We start from the raw sequence: 23130 nt of genomic DNA on the forward strand, positions 1-23130 counted from the left end.
AACTGTGCTTCTTAAGGAGGGAGACCATGCTTCCTGGTGTCAGACTAGACTGTAAGTCTGCCTCAAAAAAAAATAAAAATGGTTTGCATTTGTTAGAATATAGCAGCTGCTCGAGCAGACACCTCAGCAAGCAGATCTTATTCTCAGGAAGATGGGAGGAACCTGATACCAAATCAATTAATCAATACTTAACAATTACAGTCACCGACCAGTACAATAATAATAATATGGAACTTGATACAGAATCCAATCCAATCCCTAGGTAGCAGAGCCATGTTATGGGACCTTTGGGCTCTCCTGGCACGTAGATTGTGTACCCAGAGATTTACCATGCAAAATTCCTGTTGGCAACCTGTCATTTTACCCACCCTTTACCCATCCTTTCACTTCCTTAGTCTCACCCTTCTTAGCCTTATCTCTGTTATTGACCAAGGGTCCCAGCGAGGAGATCACTCTTAGTGTGTGCAGCAATGTCAATGTAGCCTTGGTCTGACATCCAGTGAGTCCTGAGCCCAATCCTCAATAGGAGTGGAACAAGGTTCCCTTCCCGTGAGGCCTTGGTAGACTAAGAAATGTCATGTTGTGCTCTGTAAGCATGTATTGCAACCAGTGACATGTAAATGCTTTGTATTGTATGTAATGACCCTGCACTGAGCCATTAGTGTTAGGATTCTTTCAACGACAATAATCTGCACAGGAATGACCTGGCTTCTTGTGTCAGCTGTTGTCACCCCTCCCCATCTTGTCTTTAGATTTCATAATCAGGCCTTGGTAGAAGTCAGCATCCTCAATGCTCTCCGGCAAAAGGATCAAGACAACATGTTCAATGTTGTCCACATGAAGGAGTACTTTTACTTCCGTAATCATTTCTGCATTTCCTTTGAATTGTTAGGGTAAGGCACCTTTCTCTCACCTACACAAAGTGCTTGTATAGTAACTGAGCATGTTCTGTCTTCTCCTATCTTTTCTCAGCAACCTTTCTAAAACAGGGCTGCACAACTTCGGTCCTCCAGCTGTTTTTGGACTACATCTCACGTAATCCCCAGCCACAGTAACCGACCCTCAGGGATTATGGGAATTAGTTGTAGTGCAGATGTTGATCTGCAGGAGGGCCAATGTTGTGCTCCCCTGTTCTAAAAGCTCGGAAGGTAAGACAGTAGTGTTCCCTATATTTCCTGCTTGGAGGCAGCAGTGTCCAGATTTGAAGTATTCTTGTGCATCCAGTAACTGGGGTTTTTTTGCATTTCTGATGCTGGCACTTGAAGACATGAAGCTCATTTTTACTGAATCAAGCCATTAGTCTGTCCTGTCCACTTGGTCTGGCAATGGCTATTCAAAGGTTTTAGGCAGAGGAGTTTTCCCAGCCTTGCTATCTAGGACAGGGTTTCTTAACCTTGGGCCCCCCAGATGTTGTTGGACTACAACTCCCAGAATCCCCAAGCAAAAGCCATTGCAGCTGAGGATTCTGGGAGTTGTAGTCCAACAACACCTGGGGGCCCAAGGTGAAGAAACCCTGATCTAGGATGCTTTTGACTTGAGATGACAAGGATTGAACCTGGGACCTTTTGCATGCAAAGCATGTGCTCTGCCACGGAGACATGGGCCCTCCGCACTTCCAGCCTGGCACCTGTTGGGCCCCTTATTTGCAAGAGCAAATATGGGAGCAGCCGGAGCAGAAAATTCCGAAAATGGGTACCATTTGGATGGTACCTACTTCAAATGGATACCTACCTCATTTTCCAGCATGCTCTGGGTGGTGCTAGGAAGTGGGGGAAGCCATAAAATGGTGCAGTAAAAGCTCTCCTCCCTCTATATAGCACTGCTATTGTATATAATGGTAATGCTGTTCTGGCTAGCATATTTTATTGTATCAGTTTTGTTGTTGGAAATGTGAGTGTTCAAGGATCACAGAGGTCTATTTAAAGTACAAATGATCAAATCAAAACAGAACGTACGGAACTGTTTTATTCTACAAATTTCACTCTAGCAAATGTGTTCTGTTCTCGTCTCTGCATGTTTGCAGCTTCTAAGCAAAGGAAAACAAACCACGAGCTGCACGCATGGGACATTGATCGAAAATGCTTCTGTGATCATACAATTCCCTCTGGTAATCACTAGCTGCTGAGGACAGAACAGGACAAAATGCTTATTGAAATCTCTGTGGAATTAAGTTTTTACATCCTATTCATTTCATGCCCTACACACTTTCCTAGTATTCTGATGACTCAACAGATTTTTAGTGCTTGTGCTTAGCTGTATTCAGCCTCAAACCAGTTCATTCTGGTCCATTGTTGAACAAGCCATTTGTCACATCACATGGCCCAACTGTGATCTAAGCCAAGGCCTCTTGGGCCTAGTTAAAGGCAAAAGCCTTGGGATCTGAGATGCACATTTTGTCAGGGGTTGCTGGGAAGCAGCAAATGACTGATCAGCATGTCTGTATATCTACACTACCATTTTATATCGTTTTAACTATCTTGCCCACTTTGAGATTATCTTTCACATCACCGTGGTTTCCAGGGTTAGGGAGAGAACCATATGCAATTCCATGACTGGGTATCTTGCTGTGTGCACTTTAACGCCTATAGGAAATCTCTGAAAGATATTTTGGCAGGAGGTTTTAAAACTATTTAGGTAATATCTGGATTCTTGGCCATTCAGCAAATAATGACCTCACTGGTGGTCACTATATGATCAAGAATCTATAGATATTGACCCAAGCTTCTTCTCCCTGTTCTTCAATGTTATATGAAAATCTGCAGCTGAACCTTTCTTCATCTCACTTACATGGCTGAAGCATATGGGTAAATGTGGCAGCATCCAACTTTCAAAACCCACACCTTATCACAGACAGTTGCAATTTTATTCTAACCAGTAGAGTAATCATGTGTCAGTATCTATAGTAGATAACATGTAAATCAAATTGTCTTAGGCCAAACTGGAAGAGACATGGGAGATCCAAAAGCAGCTGTTAGGGGCAAATCAGGGCCACAGCACTGAGGGATGGGGCTTCACTCTTTCAACTGGGCTGTTTTCTTGGTCAAAATGTTTCCCCTCTGTTATTAGCCTTGCTGGGGAGAAAAGCCATGTTGTGCCTGTCCTTTGTCTCCTCACAAAGCTATTAGCAGCTTCAGGATGAGATTTCAATCAAAATAAGGAAAGGGTTAACCCCCCCACACACACACACACACAGTGCCACAGCCCCAATCCAGTTCTGCCCTCTCCCCATGTCTGCTTTTCAGCTTTGTAAAGAACATTGTGAATCTGATCACTGATCTGTGATCATATCTATTTTGACCCAAATGTGGCGAGAAGGAAGTGAAAAGCTGGTTGCTATAAACCAAATGGTAGACATGCCAGAAAAGCCTTGAAATGCAAACTTGTTCATATCTGCCAATGCTTACTGACCCATAATCATTGGGTAGTATCCAAACTGACATGGCCCTTGTGTAAGAACATTCTGCTGGTGAAACAGGGAGACACAATTTTCATCTATTCCCTCCTTCTTTCTGCTGTCACTGAAAATGTTCCTGAGGGCTGGAGAACCCTTAGGTACTTATTTGGGGGGGGGGCAGTGTTCCCTGTAACAGGGATTCCCAGATGTTTTTGACTACAACTCCCATAATCCCCAGTTGCAATGGCCATTGGCTGGGGATTGTGGGAGCTGTAGTCACCAACATCTGGAACTCTCTGTTACAAGGAACTCTGGTGGGGGTGGGGTTCATTAAGGGCAACAGAGGGAAAGGAGGATCTTTGGAAATCGCCCTCCCTGTTCCTGCCCATCAAGACTAATTGAGATAAAAAGGGAGAGGGAAGATTCCTTATTTTCTTGGCAAACTAATTAAGTGATTAATTTGATTGGCGTCTAACATTTACATGCATTTGTTCTTTCTCATCCCAGTATAAATTTGTATGAGTTAATCAAGAAAAATAATTTTCAAGGTTTTACTTCAAATTTGATTCGTCGATTCACCCAGTGTATATTAAGATGTTTACAGTTGCTCTACGCAGAGAAAATTATCCACTGTGATCTAAAGCCTGTAAGTACCACTTCTTGCAATACTGGCAAAGCATAAACTGTTTATGATGTGGTTAGAATTTAAATGTTGTTGTTGGAGGAAGAAACTTTTCAAATATGCAAGGAAGTCTGGCTTCTTTAGAAGGCAGTGATAAGAATTTAAGTGTAAAATGATACTCTAGGACCAGTACAATGAAGCTTAGTTAAAGCCTTCGGGCAAGACTGGAGTGAGAAAATGTCCCCATTCTGGTTATCATCCTTCATATATTCCTCATTTCTGTAACAACATAGAGCACACATGTTTTGTGCCATTCTTATCTGGAATGCTCTCCCAGTGGCCATTCGTTCCTCGGACTCCATCACGGCTTTTAGAAAGCTTGTAAAGACTTGGCTTTTTACCCAGGCTTTTACGTAATCGTTTTTACTGCAGCTTCTGGGTGATTTTATCTGTTGTATTGTTTAATGCCTGTTTTTATATGTTTTTATACTTTTAGCATAATGTTTTTATTGTGTTTTTATTGTATGTTTTTAACTTTTGTAAACCGCCTTGGGGCTATCTTTTTAAGGAAAGGCGGTATAAAAATGCAAAAATAAATAAAAATAAATAAATCTCTCCTTTCCACAGCTTTATAAGATAGTCTAGGCCTTTTGTCAGCAGCTAATTTTAAGCATTGCTACACACTTGGGATCATTATTGACCCCAGTAAGTTTAGATGGATAAAAATAGTTCTTCTCTTAACCTGTGCTGCTTCCTGCTCCATATATTCTACTTCATTAAGGGGGTGGGGGTGGGGGTCAGGTGTTCTCTGGTGTTTTAAAACCAGCAAAGAAAAGGTTGGACCAAAAACAGCTGTAAAAAGCCACAGAAAGAACAGCTACAATATTTGGTGGTCCCAATACTTTTCAATGGTCTTTTTGTCAAGGAAAGTTCATTCTGAGGGCCCTTGGCAGGTGACCAATGATGCCAATTTGGATTCAGTTCCATCATCAGTGAGGGGGAAAATAATTTTTAACTCTTAGGTTCTGGCTCAGACACTAACTAAAAAGTGGTTCTATAACCAGTTCAAATACTTTGGGCATTTCATGTAGAATAATGTAGAACTCTTTTGCTTGCAATGCAACATGATAAAATGAACACAATGATAACTGTCTTGAGAAAAAAAATATTATTCTTGAAACTATTTTTAAATATTTAAAAAGTTTTTGTAAATAAACAAAATACATATAACAGAATAAAAACTAAGGAAATAGCTTGTTAGGGATGAATGGTAGAATGGCAGCGAGGGGGAACTATATTGCCAAAGGAAAACAAGAAGCTTCCAGCGTCAATTCAAGCAACTTCTACACTGAGGCCTTGTTGCTAGACAACAGCCTGTGAGTAGACCAGCCTCCACTTGGGCACCAGGAGGACCAGGGGCGTAGCTAGGGGAGAGGGGGCCCGTGTTCATCCCTCCCTCTGGCAGCCCCCCAGAGTGAGGGAGATAATGAAGAAAATAGGGAGGTGTGGATCTGGAGGGCCTCCAGGAGCTGGTGGCCCGTGTTCTTTGAACCCTTTTGCTCAATTATAGCTATGCCCCTGAGGAGGACTACTAGTTCTAGCCTATGCCTACCAATCTCTTCTGCTCCTCCTCCTCCTCTTCCAGGTGACTCATTGGGCAATATAAAGGTCATTCACAGACTGGCGGTGTACCTGGCAGTGAGGAGGGAGGCAGGGGCAGGGAGGCAGGCTCCTACCTGCCTCCCCACACATGATCTTTGCTGGTCCTAAAGTTCTGCCGCTTGCATGGCACATGAGTGGCACTTGGGCAAGCTGCAGAGCTAGAAGCCAGAGGAGGAGGTCCTCTGGCATCCCACGATGCACTGCACCAGGACTGCGGTGTGTTGGGAAATTTCCCCACTGCCAGGCACTCTTGCTGCCTGGCTTTGTGAGAGCTCGGGCTGCAGGCAGCCTGAGTGTTCACACGATGGGGGTGGGGGGTGGAGTAGAAGGGTATGCTTGTGCCCTTCTACCCCACTATTAGCCCAGGTAAAAAACCTGGGCTATCCAGTCGCAGAGTACTGGGATTGGAACTTATCCTGGTGCTTCTCACGACTGGCTCTACCCAGGTAGGGCTGCCCTAGCCTGGGTAGAGTCGGTTTTGAGAATGATCTTATAGTTTCTATAAACATAGCAAAGAACAGTCCTTGCCACCTCTCAACAGAATCTCCTGGGTGTTGTATTACTGAACCACTTACCATTTTGTGTGTGTGTGTTGAGGGGTTTAGTTCAAGTTGAAGGCAACCAAGATTTTTTATTCAGGTGGTAGCAAGCATGAATTGTCTCCTTTGTTAAGCAGGGTCCGCCCTGGTTGCATTTGAATGGGAGACTACATGTGTGAGCACACTGTAAGATATTCCCCTCAAGGGATGAGGCCGCTCTAAGAAGAACATCTGCAAGCTTACATGCAGAAGGTTCCAAGTTCCTCCCTGGCATCTCCAAGACAGGGCTGAGAGAGACTCCTGCCTGAAACCTTGGAGAAGCTGCTGCCAGTCTGTGTAGATAATAATGAGCTAGATAGACCAATGGTCTGACTTGGTATAAGGCAGTTTCCTACGTTCCAACAGTGTGCGGCGGGGGGGACTTCTCGAAACTAACTTTTGGGTTCATAGTAAGGTCTATTTTTATTCCCTGGTGACACATATGGTGAATATATGAAATTCAAAGAGGGTTTTCACAAGGCAAACATTTGCCTTGGACTAGGGTCCTATAGATTGTAGTTATACAGCCAGGTGTCTCCAACCACAGATCTACCTCGTGCTTAGTTGCTGAAGTGGCATGAAGAGGGCAAAGCATGCTTTTAAGATTCTTGCTGAATCAGTGATGGCTAGTCAGTAAGGGCAGTGCCCCCCTAACAAAAACAAACAAGCTAATAAAGAGGTTCAGACTTACCAGGGATCAGCAGCCAGGAAAACCTTCAGAGCAGGGAGCTTCCTCCACCCCCTTCTTCACTGCCTGTAACTTTTTATTTGGGTCTTACTGGCTGGAACAGCTGCTACTCAAGCTGCTCCAGCCAATCTGATTCCTAGGGGGCTCCTCCTAGCACTGCCCCCAGTAAGAACTATGGGCTAAAATGCACTTCCTGGTTGCTTCAGGGAGTATATTTTTAATGCATTTCTCCCTTCTTCCTGGGGACAGTGCCAGGAGGAGCCCCCTAGGAATTAGATTGGCTGGAGTAGCTTGAGTAGCAGCTATTCCACTCAGTAAGACCAAAAGAGGACGTTGCAGGCAGGATAGGAGGGGCTGGAGGATTCCCTGGCTGCTAGTAAGTCTGATTTTTTACTAGCTTGTTTGTTTAAAGGGAGGGGAGATGCAATCCCTAGTTTCTCCCTTCCATCTCTTTCTGCCCTTTGCCCTTGCTTTCTGCCTTTCTCCATGCTTTCTGCCTTCTTCCCACCCCACAAAACATTTCTCTTTTCTATTTTTGCCCCGGCTTTTCTTCTTCTTTCTGTTTTCCTCAGTGCTGGCAGGCTTGGGTAAATAGCCCGCTGGTGGGGAGGGGGTGGTGGTAGGCTTCTGCCTCTGTGACCAGGTTCTCCTCTGCCCACCCACCCCCCACTCCAAAGCCCACCAGCCGCTACTGTGCTGAACTACCAGCAGATGGTCAATCCTCTTGTTCATATATGGAGAAAATACTGCACAAAATAAGTTGCACATAACAGAGCATGTTAAATTCAAAGCTCTGAGATTCCCTGTCTCATGTACAAATTCTGTCCCCACCCCTGCTTTGCAACCTGTTCATTTTTCCTGGTAAAAGTCCATTCATTATTAGCATACTTACCTGGTGTATTGATATTTATTGCCTTATTCCTTTCTTCCCATTTAGGAGAACATATTAATAAACCAACCCCAACCGGGGCAACTTTCTTTTAAAGTTATAGACTTTGGATCAAGCTGCTACGAACACCAAAGAGGTTTGCAGAAAAGTCAAGTAGATGTAATTTTCTTCATTAGATTTCTTAAACATTTAAATGTGTTATTATTTCTATATACAGTATGCGCAAGTGCGTATACACTATGTATGGCACATTCCACAGACCATATTATAAATAGCACCCAACCTTCTTCAAATAATAGATGGATCTCTGGTAGGCTTAGGGACTTCTGCTAGTGTGTACTAGTCCAGGATAACATGCTGACAATGCCCCGTGTGGCCCTGACATACTACATGTGATTTATTATGTGGGCCAGGCCCAGAAGGAGCCAATCCACTCATTGCCATGGGGACCCACTTTCATGAAATCAGCAAACCAGATCACACAACCAAAACCCACCTGACACAAGGATGCCACAGCTCTATTGACTGCATGAAATATGGTGGAGCAGGCAATTAGAAGTTGGAAAATGACAGGACCTTAGCACAGGGGAATTTGTATCCACTTATATCTCCCACACACTGCTAACCACCTCTTTGAGTAGTAAATGTAACTATCTCTTTGAACACAAGGGGCAGAAGGACAGCCCCCTTTCACAAGAGAAAGGCATGTAGAGAGCAAACACTCATGCCCTCCAGGATAAGGGTTCAAGTCCTCCTAGAGAAGTGATACCCATCAGTAAAAAAGCACCTTTTCCTTTTTTGGCCAGGGGATAAACTGGGAGACACCCCAAGGGGAGCCCTAACTGCAGTCAGGCCAGTGAAAATGCTAGTAACTCACTGCACAGAGACTCAGGATGGGAACTAAGCATTCCAACTTCAAGCCCAGCCAAGGAAACAAGCAAGCCAATGCCAGATTTTTGCAAGACTGACAAGAAACACTCATGTCAGAAGCAAAAGAAGAGAAATGAGCAGGTCTTGGACATATGCTGTCCAGTCTGTAGAGCAGTCCTCTAGCCACTCAGCCACAGCAACACACAGGTGTCAGGCACATCATGGGGCATTCATCACCCTCCAGCACCCTCCCAACCCTCTGGTAACACAGAGGCTGTAAACAGAGGCCCTATCCCTGTGAAGCAGCACAGGACTTATGGACAAGAGATCACAGGTTTGAGCCATAGAACTGATGGGCTGGGGAGGGACCCCACAAACAAGCGCTTACATTGCCGAGTATGTTTCCCAGACTATGGGAAACAGCTATATGAGGCAGCAGTGATATAGGAAGATGCTGAAAGGCATCATCATACTGTGCGGGAGATGGCAACGGTAAACCTCTCCTATATTCTATCAAAGACAACCACAGGGCTCTTTGGTCGCCAGGAGTCGACACCGACTCGACGACACACTTTAACTTACATTGCCAAGACCCCTGAGGAGTTGCAGTGGAACTCTGTGTGCAATGGCCATTTGTTCTGCTCCTCATGGCCAGACTTCAGTCCTGAAAACTAAAAGGACTTGTAACTGGAGCGGACTGTGTGGCATGCACCAAGAGAGCACTGTGTCTTCGGGGTGAGAGGTACTGATGATAGCTGTTGAGGGGAGAGGAATGGTTAGCCGGCACAGTTTAGTCAGGACCCCTGCTAACTTGGCAAAGAGGCAACTTTGAACGTGGTGATTCTCTTTATTTAGCAGGGGGAGAGTAACTGGCCCTATCTACCCCCAGCACAGTTCCTCCAGTGACTGTTGCTGGTGTCTATCTTATGTTTCTTTTTAGATTGTGAGCCCTTTGGGGACAGGGATCCATCTTATTTATTTGTTATTTCTCTGTGTGAACTGCCCTGAGCCATTTTCGGAAGGGCGGTATAGAAATCGAATGAATGAATATGAATGACAGCTCAGAATACTGATGCAGAGGGTGGGGGAATGGGGTAGACCAATAGAGAGAGAGAGAAGAGAGACATTTGCAACATCCCTACTTCATGCCCCCCTTGCATAACAGTGTGGGGTTCATTAGGGACATAGGAAGCTGCCTTCTACCGAGTCAGACCATTGGTACGTCTAGCTCAGTATTGTCCACACAGACTGACATCGGTTTGTCCAAAGATGCAGGTAGGAATTTCTCTCAGCCCTATCTTGGAGTGCCAGGGAGGGAACTTGGAACCTTCTGCTCTTCCCAGAGTGGCTCCATCCCCTGAGGGGAATATCTTGCAGTGCTCACACATGTAGTCTCCCTTTCAAATGCAACCAGGGTGGACCCTGCTTAGCAAAAAGGATAAGTCATGCTTGCTACCACAAGACCAGCTCTCCCATGAGAATTATCCTTGCAACCTCTGGGTTGGTGCACTAGAAGATCCTGCTGGGTGTTGGTGTCTGCAGTCCTCATGCAAAGAGTGTGCCTGTAGTCAGAGTTCTGAGAAGACAAGTCAAAGTTAAGTGTTCTTCCCATACATGTTCTGGGGGCAGTAGGCAGTCTGTGGCAAGCACTCCTTTCTTGTGCCAAGTGTCCTTTCTAGGTAGTTCCCATCACCAGAGTGCCACATGGTGAGCTGTAGGTGTGCCTGCCATGTTGCTAGAGAAAAGGTGCTGCCATGAACCCTTTCTTTGGTATCATCATCCTCATTCAGATGTACTCTATATTACTGGTGGTGTGCTATGATTGCTGGGTAGTTAGTCTGAGTCTTCTGTGGTGGTGGAGTGGACATAAGGGGAAGTATTGGGGTACATTGATTTAAATGGGTGCTTTTTGTCACAGCACCTCTAGGGCTGGCATTATTTCATTTCATTTCATTTCATTTCTATACCACTCTTCCAAAAAATGGCTCAGGGTGGTTTATATAACATTTAATGTTATGTGATTGTTGGGGCATGGCCCACGTGTGGGCAGGGTTGGGGTGGAGAATTTAGCTTAAGTCAGCTCCTCCACATCCCAACCGCAGCATTCCCATATCCCCATTCTGTCTGGATCCTTCATTGGAAGAGTTGAGCTTGCAGTGCGTTGTAGACATGCCAGCCTAGCATTTTGGCTGCATAGTGGTGTCGTTCCACTGGCATAGCAGCAATGATGAAAACATATCTCACATTCAGCAAGTGGAAGTGGGCTTCTGCCAAATCAAATGGGTTTTTTCCTAAAAGCATAGGATTGCACCCCAAGTGAGTTTATGCCAGTTGCAAAAGGTCTCAGGTCTCATCAAAATATATGGAGATAGAAAAGCATTGGCTCATCTCTCTTTGAAGATATGAAAGACACCAGATATACATCTCTCTTTCTAGTGCTATTTGGAACTCGGTCTCTTATAAAGCACAAGTAAAGAGAAATTTGGTAGTTCTTCTATTAGCAAAGCTGGAGATGAGTTTTAGATGATCCCTGAATGAAGTCATGTTAATTGCATTTCAATTGTAATGTTGTATTCCATTGATTGCCGTCTGGATTACTATTGTCTCTTTGTATTTTTCTGTCTTTTTATTCTAGTGTACACATATGTCCAGAGTCGATTTTATCGGTCCCCAGAAGTAATTCTTGGTCACCCCTACACAACCCCTATTGACATGTGGAGTCTAGGATGCATCATGGCTGAACTCTACACAGGGTACCCGCTTTTTCCTGGAGAGAATGAAGTGGAACAGCTTGCGTGTATCATGGAGGTAACTTCTGTTTGAATTAACGGGGCAGAAAAGGAATGGCTGGGATCCAAAGAGCAACTTAAGCTGCATACAAAAGATTTGGTGTCCCAGGTAAGATTTTGGACATTTCCACTTCGAACAGCAGGCCGCTGTACCACATTTGCGAATGGAGTTTGAAACTCCTCTCAGTTTAAAAAGACGTTTGCCCCATGGCATAACAGAACCTGCTGTTCCATGAACACACAAGCCTTTGGGAATGCGGAACAAGTTATGCAGTGCTTTAGACTACAGCTGTGCTCTGGTTATGGCTGTATAAGAGAAATAAATGTTTTCTAAAATATAACATGTACCTAAAGCATCCTTGTGAGCAATTAATGGCTGGTGGGGAAGATAGCATCTTGTTTTTTTGTAGCTGATCTTTGGATCCTTTGAGTTGAGAAAAGGAGGAGCTATTGAAAGGGGGCTGGTTATGAGGGAAAGCCCACAGGGCCTGTATCTCTCAGCCTAATCTACCTCACAGGGTTTTTGTGAGGATAAAAATAGGCATGCACACTGCTCTGAGCTCCTCGGAGGAAGTGTGGGATATAAACTGAATGAATGAATGAATGAATGAATGAGAGTACATAGTGTTGGTGGGAGAGCTGAGTTGGCAGGGAGGCTGGTTGAGGGTCCAGGTGGCTAGAGGAATGAAGGTAGAGGGGCCAGGGCCATGAAAGACATTTTGCTGCCTGAGACAATCTCTTCTCCCTTGCTCCCCGCCCCCCATCTGTGGGTGGATTCTCAGTTCTGCTGCTGAGGCAGTAGTGATGGCACGTGAGCAATCTCAGACTATGCCACCTAAGGACAGCAGGGGCATTCCTAGCTTCCTTCTGGGGTGGCGGGTAGAGAAAAGGTTTGGCCCAGCAGGGTGAGGAGGGCAAAATGAACAGCATGGGCCAGTGAGGTGTGGACGGGTGTGGCAGGAAGGCCCTTGGTTGTGGGAAGCTGGCCTTTGCCAGTTCCTGCACCTTTAATTGTGCTGGTGCCTGAGGCTGCCTCACCCTGCCTCAATGAAGTGCTTGCCCTGAGAGGGGCAGTACACACTGAAAAACAGAAGTTTGCGCAGTAAAGGCTGGGACACCATCTCACAAGAAGAAGAGCTGTGAGCTGGTGACAGAAAAGGAAGGACATGAACAAGAAGCCCCTCCACCATCAGGGCTTCTTTGCCTGATTGATGACCACAATTGTGGCCTTAGGAGGCTCGTTGTTATTAATTGCACAAATGTCTTCAGATGTTCTCTGGAAATAGAGCAGAAGTGTGTATAATTTCAAAGTTTTAAATCTGAAATGATTACATTAGTAACGCAGCAGGAGAAGGGTAAAAGTGGAAATCACAACTATACATTATTAATTCATATAGTCCAGAAGTTCACCAGCTAGATTAGCAGTTGTTTTTACTGTCTGTTGTAGCTTCTTTTCACTCTTTGAGTGGACACTGCACCCAAATAGAAGTTAGTTCAGCTGTAATGTCAGCAAAGCCTGGCATTAAAGACTATATTAGTCTGTTTGAGGCTTAACATCTTTATTAGCCTTTAAAAGAGCCCTTAAGACATACTCTTTTTTTGGCTTGGCTTTTAGTAATCTTTGAATGTTTTAAATGGTTTTAATTCATTATTGTTTTAATAGTTTGTTGTGTTTTTATTGTATTTACTGTTGTGAACCTAGAGCTTTGAAGTCAGGCGGCATGTAAATAAAATTAATTAACTAACTAACTAACTTCAGGGGCATGCACCATTACTTAATTACATCCTTGACTCACAAAGAGGCTCTTCAAGATGTTCATTATGTGTTTGTGTTTAAAGGTATTGGGTCTTCCACCAGCTGATTTCCTTCAGACTGCATCGAGAAGGCGAACGTTCTTTGGTAAGCCTCTGTCATTGTTGATTGATGGATTGATTGACATAGTGGTCCTGCTAACTTTTCATCAAGGTAAGGTAAGAAGTCTGCCCAAAGCTTTACTCCCCAGGCAAAGAAACATAAACATGTTCTGCACTCTGTTACATCTCTCTCGTATTTTCTCTATAGCATTTCTGTCATGTGTAAATAGAAATATTTGCATACAATACTGACTGCACATGCTCCATAAGCAGGAATATCTTATTGTGCAATGGCACCTGTTTATTATGGATCTCCAGTGTGATGAGAGGGGGTCTGTTTTCAAGGCAAATGCATCTTCAGTTTCAGGACCATTCTCTGATCAAACTGGTGGCCCCGGAGAGTACAGCATGTGCCATTAAATGAACACTAAATACTGTTTGTAGACTTAACTCTTCTGTGAGCTTGCCCTTCCAGCATTGCAACTTTAGAGAACATGCAAATCTCTATGTATTCTTAAACATTTACTTTTCTGTCTTGAAGATTCTAGCGGTTCGCCAAAGAGTGTAACAAATAGTAGGGGGAGAATAAGGAACCCTAACTCCAGGGATCTGACCTCCGTATTGAGAGTCTATGATGGTTCTTTCCTGGATTTTCTGAAAAGATGTCTTGTGTAAGATTGTCTTTATATCTTTTGCTAAGCATGCATAGGTTCTTAAATTCTGGTTTTCTACCCTTATGAATTTGTAAACAGATAGATCTTGGTTGTGGTAGCAATATTTGTTTTAAACTATCAAGTTTTTCATAAAAATATTTCCTATGAGATGTCAGGCCAGCTAGGGTGGTAGTTCTCAATCTGCATTCCTGGAGTTCTTTGGAATTGATTGGTGGATCAAATTTATTACAGTCCAGGACCAGAAAACAAAAACAAAAATACAAAACTATAGGAGAATTAATCCAATTTACTATAATTTACATGACATCAATTTACAATTGGACAGTTACATTAAAACTACCACTTTCCCAGGGAATTAAATTACAGAAGTTCTCCAGAAGAGTACTAGGGCCACCTCAATGAGAAAATCAGTCATGGTGGGGAAACTTCCATGAAAGGCAGCTTGCCCACGGCTGCCATTTTCCCCGTGGAATACGTAGCTTGCAGTTGAGCCTTGGGTGTCTTCTGTAGAATCCAAGGGTAAGAGTTGTGGTGTGCAAGGGCAAGGCAGTGGAGTGGAACATTAACAGTTTCATGCAGTAGATATTATGTACAGAGAGGAAGGTGCAGACTGCTTTTTAGTGCTCTTGCTGCTGTCTGTTTGTTAGCCACCCGTGGTACTATTCCAGGACTGGAATAAAAGTAACTAAAGCTCCATTCAAAAGATGGCCAGGATCAAGGAATGGATTACCCCAAACCACCACACTGTCTTGTGTGTACTCTCTGTTCCTACAGGGGATTGTGTGGCACAAGAGACTCAACTAGTTCTCTGCTTGAACAGGGGGCTGATTCGGAAAATACTTTATCCACCAGCCTGGCCACGTGACATGTGATAAGGATATGTGAGCACACAAGTCCTTCCTCCCCACCCCCCACTTCCTGCCACACCAGGGTGCCATTTGTTAATCGCATGAGGGGGTTGGATGAACCACCCCTCCCTACTAGTTTAAATTAGTATGCGGGGAAGTGTGCAGGGAGTGGGGAAGGAGATACAGACTTGTGGCGCTCATATGTCCCTATTGCATGTGGTCGGGCCGGCATACAAAAAGCCATCCAAACTGGCCTACAGTTTGTGACCTAGAACACACTCCATGTCAGTTAGGTTAGGATGAAAGATTAAAACCACTGAGCTATAGTGACACTAGTGGGGGGCAAGGTCGATGGCTGTGAACTGAGATCACAGAATTTAGGCTAAACCATAATGAAAAATATAAAACATAAAGGAAGTACATGATTTAGCAAGCCCACTTGCTGCTCTATCATCAGTTGGTAGATTTTATTTTAGCTATTTTTTTTTAATGTGTTGCTTTTTGCTATTAGCCATTAGAGTGACTTGCAACATACACAAAAACACCACAAATCAACAACAAAATCAATTAAACCAAACAAATGAGCTACAACATAAAATGGACCACAAGAGAACCAAACAGAAACAATCTAAATCAAGACAAAAGGAAGGCCTGTCTTAAAAGAAAAAAGTCTTCTCAACTTGTGGCTTATGGAAACGGCCTGATGAACCTCTTGGGGGAGGGAATTCCAAAGTCTGGGTAGTACCAAAAAGGCCCTGTTCCCTTTAATCACCAGCTTCACCTCTGATGGAAAAGGAATGCTGAAGAGAACTTCTCTATAGTGATATTTATAAAATGTGTTTGATCATTGAAGACATTCCCTTATAAGACTAACACTTTCTTAGAAAAAGGTAATTTATGGATGGACAGGTCCTAAAGTCACATGGGTCTTCCAGCTAAATAGAAGGGTTTGACCTAGTTTGTATTATTGCTACACACTGTTTAGACTTGTTACAAATAAAGTTTCTATGGCAGACTTGATCTCATTCCATAGTTTGCATGTATGGACCCAAGATCATTACATTCCCCAGGAAATCTCAATGGGGTGAGAATTATTGGGGGCGGGGGGAGCATGTACACAGGTGGCTAAAGTGTGATTCCTCACCATTGAAACTCTTTATTGCCCAAGAGTCATCTTGTTTTCTTTAATGTTCATTGAAAATCACTTCTTGACTCTGCCCAGCTGATCTCCTCTGCTTCCTTTGGGGTTCCAGTTTCTTTGTTCATAAGCTGAGAGCAAGACCTGTGTCTGTCTATTTTATTCCAAGTACAGTGTCTCGTTTTTAGAGTCATTTAGCATTACATAACAGAGGGACAAAATAATGCATTAGTCTTGCAGACATTTCTGCTGGTAATTTACATAATGTACAGTAATGAAAATACTGCAAATGTATATTTACCATTTAGCAAGGTAACCTCTTTAAATGTTGGTTTACGCAACCTATTACTCCCTTCCCTCCGTTTCCCCTCAGGTGTACCTCCAAGCACATATAGTGATAAATTCTATATGCATATCAGTCTGTGTACACTTTCTGCTCATCTTGGTTTTTGTGCAGATGGGTCATTCCTATGGGGCTGGACACATGTTAAACCTCTTCACATGAGCATCTAAACCTGAGTTATCTGTGTCTAACCCAGGGCTGCATGCTTATGTGAACCAGGGCAAAAGAACCCAAGTTCTGGTAGTCCAAATCTGGGTAACTCGGCTTCTAACCCTCACTCTTAACCAAGGTTAGTGCCAAGCCTGCGTTTGTGGCTCGTGTATCCTCTTTCCACTTCACTTGGAGGCCCCAGCAGCTAGCCACCATGTTTTTTGGAGAGCACTGTGGCTGGAGGGGCTGTGAATGTGCCACTCTGCAGAGCCCTCTCTCTGATCTCTTGCTTAAAATGGCTTGAATGGGGTTTGCCCACCTCCTTTCCCGTCATGGCCAGTCAGAGGGCAGTTGTGATATACAGAGGTTTTTCCTTCTTCTGGCTTTGTGGTGCATTGTGGGAATGTTCTCCCAATTCTCAAAGACCTTCCTGACTCTGAGCTTTTTGGTGTGGCACTCATTTGGGAGGGGGGGTTGCAGGGCTCAATGGAGGCTCTGTTTGTCTGTCCAGCATGGGGTAAGGACAAGCCCCAAGTGCTGATTCTGTTCTACACAAGGACAGGCAAAACCAAAGTTCCTCACTATGCCCCATCATGTCAAGTCTAGCTGCCAGAGAAACTGTGCAACAAGCCCTTGGCTTCCTTCCTCACTTATAATGTAAACTCTAACAAGTTAACTGTTCCATAATAATGTCCTTATCTGTTTTATGTCAAGATGGAAACCTGCCATGCGCATGACTCCAGATGAAGCAATGCACCACACCTGGTTGCAGGATACTCTGCATGTGCATAAGCCAAAACAAAAACCCAAGACTGCTCCAAAGCTGAGTGATGGATCCTTCATCCCCCCAGAGAAGAAAAAGGAGAATGTTCATAAAAATGCACAGTTAGAAAAAGGTGGCTTAGATTCCACCTCCCTTTATCTATCTATTTATTTATTTCATTGTCCTTTCTTACCCTGCTGCCCCGCAAAGAGATTTCTTTAAACAGGCCTATCTGCATGTTGTTGAAACCAGAAAAGCCACAGGCTATAATATGGGTGGCAGAATCCAGTTTTTCCAAGAATTTCAGCTTTCTGTTTCTTTCCTTTCATTTTCCTTTTTTCCTTTTCCTTTTCCATTCCTTTCCTTTTTCTTTTCTTAAGAAGCATGTTTCTCTCCATTGTGGTGGCAAGGATATGCTTGAAAGTGGATTGGCTGTAGGGATGTGCGAACGTGTTTGACGTTGAACAGGTTCATGTTCTATATCAAACTGAACTATCCCCTGTTCGGTCCAACCCCTTCAGTGAGTTTTTGTTTTTTAATTTGATTTGATTTTTTTAAACTTACCCCCTCCCGGGGTGTTGTCTGAGGTGACGTGGGGTGGTGGTCTGCGGAGGTTCCCCCTCCCACCACTGGCCTCCCTTTTGCCATAAATCGGCCGCTCTTCGGCCTTTCCCGCTTGGCATGGTGGCCATTTTGGAGGACGCCGCGCCTGCACAATAGGCCTCTGCATGGCCTGGGTCACTCTTCTTCCATCCTACAGTAAGCACACCTCCCTGCCTGCCCCCTTGGTCGTTACTCAAGGGAGCAACAAGCAGCACATTCCTCCTCACTTGCACATTACCCCTGTAGCCACTGCTATGTGAACCTTGCCATCTCTGGTGCAGTCTTGCATTTGAATGGGTGACTAGGATGGAGCCGCTCTGGGAAGAGCACCTGCATGCTTGTCTGCAGAAAGTTCCAAGTTCCTTCCCTGGCATCTCCAAGATGGGGTTGAGAGAGACCCTGCCTGTAGCTTTGGAGAAGCTGCTGCCAGCCAGTTTAGACAATGCTGAGCTAGATGGACCAATGGTCTGACTCAGTATATGGAAGCTCCCTATTTTCAGGGGAAGGAGAGCTGGTCTTGTGGTAAAGTGTGCCATTGAGTCAGTGTCGACTCCTGGCAACCACAGAGCCCTGTGGTTGTCTTTGGTAGGAGGGGTTTACCATTGCCATCTCTCACGCAATATAAGATTATGCCTTTCAGCACCTTCCTATATTGCTACTGCCCAATATAGGCATTTCCCATAGTCTGGGGAAAATACCAGCGGGGGGGTTGAACGAGGAACCTCTGGCTTGCTAGTCAAGTCATTTCCCCGCTGTGCCAATAGGTAGCTGGTCTTGTGGTAGCAAGCATGAACTGTCCCCTTTGCTAAGCAGGGTCTGCCCTGGTTGCATTTGAATAGGAGACCACATGTGCGCACTATAAGATATTCCCCTTAGGGGATGGGGCTGCTCTGGGAAGAGCAGGAGAAGGTTCCAAGTTCCTTCCCTGGAATCCCCTAGATAGGGCTGAGAGAGACTCCTGCTTGCAACCTTGGAGAAGCTGCTGCTTCACTGTCTGTGTCTCAATACTGAGCTAGGACCAATGGTCTGACTCGGCAGCTTCCTATGTTACTATGAGGATCTGAACTCTTGGATGGTAATGGATTAATCTGTTTGTCTGAGAGGTCTTAGAACAATTCTGGAGTGCCTCATTCTATGGCTTTATACTTTAGCTTTAACTCTTTTTTTTCTGCAGAGGATGTCAACTGGCATCACCCTACTGCAGAAGTAAAATGTGAACCTGCTGAAAAATTGCCTGTTGCAAATCAAAAGCTCTCTCCCATTGTGTCAGAAGAAGTGAATGAGGATGAAAATCCAGACCCCAGCAAGCAGGGTACTCCAGAAAAAGAACAGGAAACCCCAATTGACAAACCGGTTAAAAGAGAACAGAGGGACCATAGGACTGAGAAGGTTATGCACAAAAATACAAACATCTTGCCACCCATTAAGCACAAGCAGTGACTGGTCCTCTTTCCATACCTTTGTGGTGTGTTTTCTAGGTAACTATTTTCTGTACTATGTTCAAAAACAGAAATTTAATGTATAAATGTCTGCATATGGTCTGTGCATGTTTCTTGATCTTGTTACAAGGGCATGGAGTAAAACTGAATGGGTGAAAACATGTATTTTGTATAGTTTGGATGGGATATCCTGCTGCTCTGAGTTTGTGGGACATGGCTTAAAATTTTGTCTGGAAAGTGGGATCACTTTGTACCCCAAAATGCAAAGGTGGGCCTGTGTTTGCCCTCAAAGACATTTCTTACGTAGCTCCTGGGTGGTTGTTACAATCAATTTGATTTTTTAAAAAGTTTTGTAGTAATCATGGTTCTACAGATCCTAAAAGCTTATAAGGAAATTACAAGAGAGCCAAAATCAGTATGCCTTTCAAATCCTATGATTTCTTCAGTCTGGAATATCATGTGAATTTAAAATTACATTGGCTGGAATGCACATTTGCAATACAAGTGCCTCTATTCTGTATTCCTGCCTTCTGCCACATTATTAACAATCTGATGTTCACCTAAATAGTGCAAAAGAGACTCATTATTTAAGCCTCATGTCTAAAAACACTATAATCCGCTCTAGCTGTTTCTCCCAGAATATGGCCAGGAATTTGCCAATGCAGTTGTCAGTTCATCCTGGAGGTCACTAGAGTTCATTTCTGTCTCTGTTTTTATTTTTCTCAGAAAAATATTGAATATTCCTCAAGATGGAACAATACAGATGAAGGTCGTGCACATGACCTTTTTCTGCGGGTGGGGAGGGTGCTTACCTTCTCCCCAGACGATTCCAGGCAATGTGTGGGACGTGCTGCTCATGCACCCACATGCTCCATGCTGCTCACTGGAGGCCGGGAAAATGAGTCCTGGCCTCCAGCAATCCCTAAATGCACCATGTGAGCAATATGGTGCGTTTAGGGGTTCCCCTATGAGTCAGGTGCTCTAGGAGCCAGGGGCGTAACGATAGGGGCGGCAGGCAGGGCACGTGCCCTGGGTGCCACTTGAGGAGGGGGCACCAAAAAGTGCCACAAACCCCCCACCGATCCCCTCCCTTACCGAAAAAAATCATTTTTAAAATAAAAATTTATTTAAGAGAGAGCGCAGGTGCGCCTTGCAGTTCAGAGCACGACGCCGGGCCGAACGGCAGGCCTCGGCGTCGCGCTCTATGTTACATCTGTTGCGCCGGCAGCAGCCACCATCGCAAGTCAAGGACCTTGCTTCTTGCCGCTTGCTCACCCCCGCTCCTGCCCCATCTCAGTTGATTAGCGACGCCGGGCCACACGGCAGGCCTTGGCGTTGCTCTGGTGGCGGCTGCCGCTATGGACTCCGGACTCCGCTTGCTCCCCCGCCGCTCACAGCCATCCCCTCAGAGGACACACACGGCAGCAGGCACCTGCCTCCTGCAGGGCCAGGCTCTCTCTTGCTAGGAGAGAAAAATAAATAAATAAATAAAAACGTGGTAAGTTGTATTTATTATTATTTTTATTACAACTACCGCCCTATCCATCCAAAGGCTCTGGGCGCTTGGGGGCGCGGCGCAATTTCAGTGTTTGCCCTGGGCGCCGTTTTCCCTAGTTACGCCTCTGCTAGGAGCCCAGCTCTGTGTTTGCTCAGGCTGCACACAGAAATACTTCAATTTTTTAAAAAAGTTCTTTCTGCTTTTTCACTGGGCATCAAAAGTTGTTGCACAATTTAGCAGTGCCGTCTGCTGGCCACTTGCTGCCAATCCATGATAAGGTTTTTCAGACTAGTAGTGGGGTGAAAATGTAAAGTGTGTTGTCAAGTCTGTGTTGACTCCTGGCGATCACAGAGCCTTGTGGTTGTCTTTGGAAGAATAAAAGAGGGATTTACCATTGCCATCTCCCACACAGTATGAGATGGTGCCTTTCAGCATCTTTCCTATATTGCTAAGCCACCTAATGGCAAAGTGGGGAAATGACTTGACTAGCAAGCCAGAGGTTGCTGGTTCAAATCCCCGCTGGTAAGTTTCCCAGACTACAGGAAACAACAGTATTGGGCAGCAGTGATATAGGAAGATGCTGAAAGGCATCATCACATCCTGTATGGGAGATGGCAATTGTAACCCCCTCCTGTATTCTACCAAAGACAACCACAGGGCTCTGTGTCACCAGGAGTCAACAGTGACTTGATGGCACACTTTACCTTTACTGGGCTGAGCTCTGTAAAACCAGTTGTGCAGCAGTGGAGTCTGAACTGGAAAAAAACCTATGGAGGCTGTCTTTTTTCGAATGCCAGTGATCTCAACATTTCTAGAGCCATTTTACAATTAAAAATTTTTTTTTTAAATTTGGTTTTATGAAATGAGGGATGAACATATCAATGTATGTATGGTGTCTTAAATACTGAGGAAGGGTAAGAGGCAGATTTGTCTGAAGTATGAACATTGGGGCAAGAGTGACCACTGAACTGGTATTCAACTTGCTTATATATATGCAGATAAGGCAAGTTGAAAAGCTGGGACTACACTGAAGAAGATGCTGCTATGACCACTATTAAAATGTTACCTCCGTCTTCATCCTTTAGAAGGACAGGTACTGGTACAGATGTCTTTAAATATCCCGAAAGGAGGAAGTAACATTTGTTCCTTGGGATTATGCAGACTTCTGAAAATTTCAAAGTCTAAATCTGGTTCTGGAGTGCAATAATAAAGCTACCTTGCCTTTCACAAAATTGCCTGAATGTTTGCAGTGGGTCAGTAATTGCTTGCTATGGAAACCCAGAAAAGTGCTATGGCTGGCTAGATGTCAGGGAGGGATAGAATCCAATAAAACATACAACTTAAAGGAATACACTCTTCTGAAGAATCCCTGTGGGTGGAAATACCAGGGCCCTCCCAACCAATTTAGTAGTGGGAACGTAACATCATCCTACCCACAACCCAAACTCCAGGGGTGTTCTTAAGATGGAGAAAGAAACCAGACCAACAAGAAGAAAGCAATAACAGTTCACTTCAACTATCTTTGCATTGATTGGATAAAAGGATGTTCAGGTTGCAACAAAGGGACACTGAAGTCCTATTCAGAAGTTACGAATACTGTGGACACTGTATCAAGGTAGAGCATGCCAACAAGCCCCACTTCCACTGCTTTTAAGCCATGCCCAAGAGGGGCCAGTGATTCTCCACACAGGCAATATCTGTAGAGACAAACAGTGTACTGGGGACCAGATTCTCCCCATGATTAAGAAAGCTGGGTGCCCAGTGTTTCTGATCACAGGGAAAATACATTTGTTTCTGCAGAATCCAATCGGGTGTGTGGTTTAAGGACATGCTGGCACTCTCCCGTGGGTGCTGTATCTCCCTGGGTACAGCACTCACAATTTTCACGAACCTCTGGACTGCACTAATGCCTATATATGATAAATGACTGTACCTTGGAAAATGTATTTGTGGGAATGACTAAAGGGGGGCTGATCTTTGACTTAATTCAGAGTGGTGCTGAGGACTTGCTGCAGTGGCAGCCCAAAGTAAATGGACTCCTGAGGTGAGGTGCAAAGGGCTGCCCCGGGACTGGAACCTGCGACTACTGCCCCTCTCTTGTCATCTTTCCCCTTGCCTCCCCATCCCAGGGCACACTCTGCCTGCCTGACCTCCCACCTGCTCACTGTTGTTGCTGCTGTTCCTGCACTAGTGTCCAGTTTCACTTGGCCACCTCCTTGCCCTTGTGGTCCTCCAATGCAGCAGAAACCAGGATAGCACCCAGTCTCAATGTCCTGGACAGAAGAGAGAACAATGGGAGCTGGAGGCAAGGCTAAGGTGGGCCAAAAA

At 44.7% G+C, this 23130-nt stretch overlaps 1 protein-coding gene across 8 annotated transcripts in view; it reads left to right on the top strand.

Annotated features, from left to right (window-relative positions):
* The window catches only part of DYRK4 (dual specificity tyrosine phosphorylation regulated kinase 4), a 55912-nt gene extending 33955 nt beyond the window's left edge, over positions 1–21957 (top strand). For 3 of the 8 annotated variants that reach the window (XM_053252745.1, XM_053252747.1, XM_053252746.1), the window contains 9 exons: positions 753–893; positions 3902–4040; positions 7882–7969; positions 11339–11511; positions 13332–13392; positions 13888–14017; positions 17214–17395; positions 19040–19343; positions 21801–21954. In XM_053252745.1, coding sequence (XP_053108720.1) covers positions 753–893; positions 3902–4040; positions 7882–7969; positions 11339–11511; positions 13332–13392; positions 13888–14017; positions 17214–17395; positions 19040–19305 — 1180 coding nt within the window. In that variant the 3' untranslated portion in view covers positions 19306–19343; positions 21801–21954. Of the gene's footprint in view, positions 1–752; positions 894–3901; positions 4041–7881; positions 7970–11338; positions 11512–13331; positions 13393–13887; positions 14018–17213; positions 17396–19039; positions 19411–21800 lie in introns of those variants that run through there. The other 5 variants (XM_053252739.1, XM_053252741.1, XM_053252743.1 and 2 more) reach the window with 3 other exon arrangements.
* Positions 21958–23130: the final 1173 nt, after the last annotated feature.

The sequence above is a fragment of the Hemicordylus capensis genome, chromosome 5 (genome assembly GCF_027244095.1).
Source record: "Hemicordylus capensis ecotype Gifberg chromosome 5, rHemCap1.1.pri, whole genome shotgun sequence".
NCBI lineage: Eukaryota > Metazoa > Chordata > Lepidosauria > Squamata > Cordylidae > Hemicordylus > Hemicordylus capensis.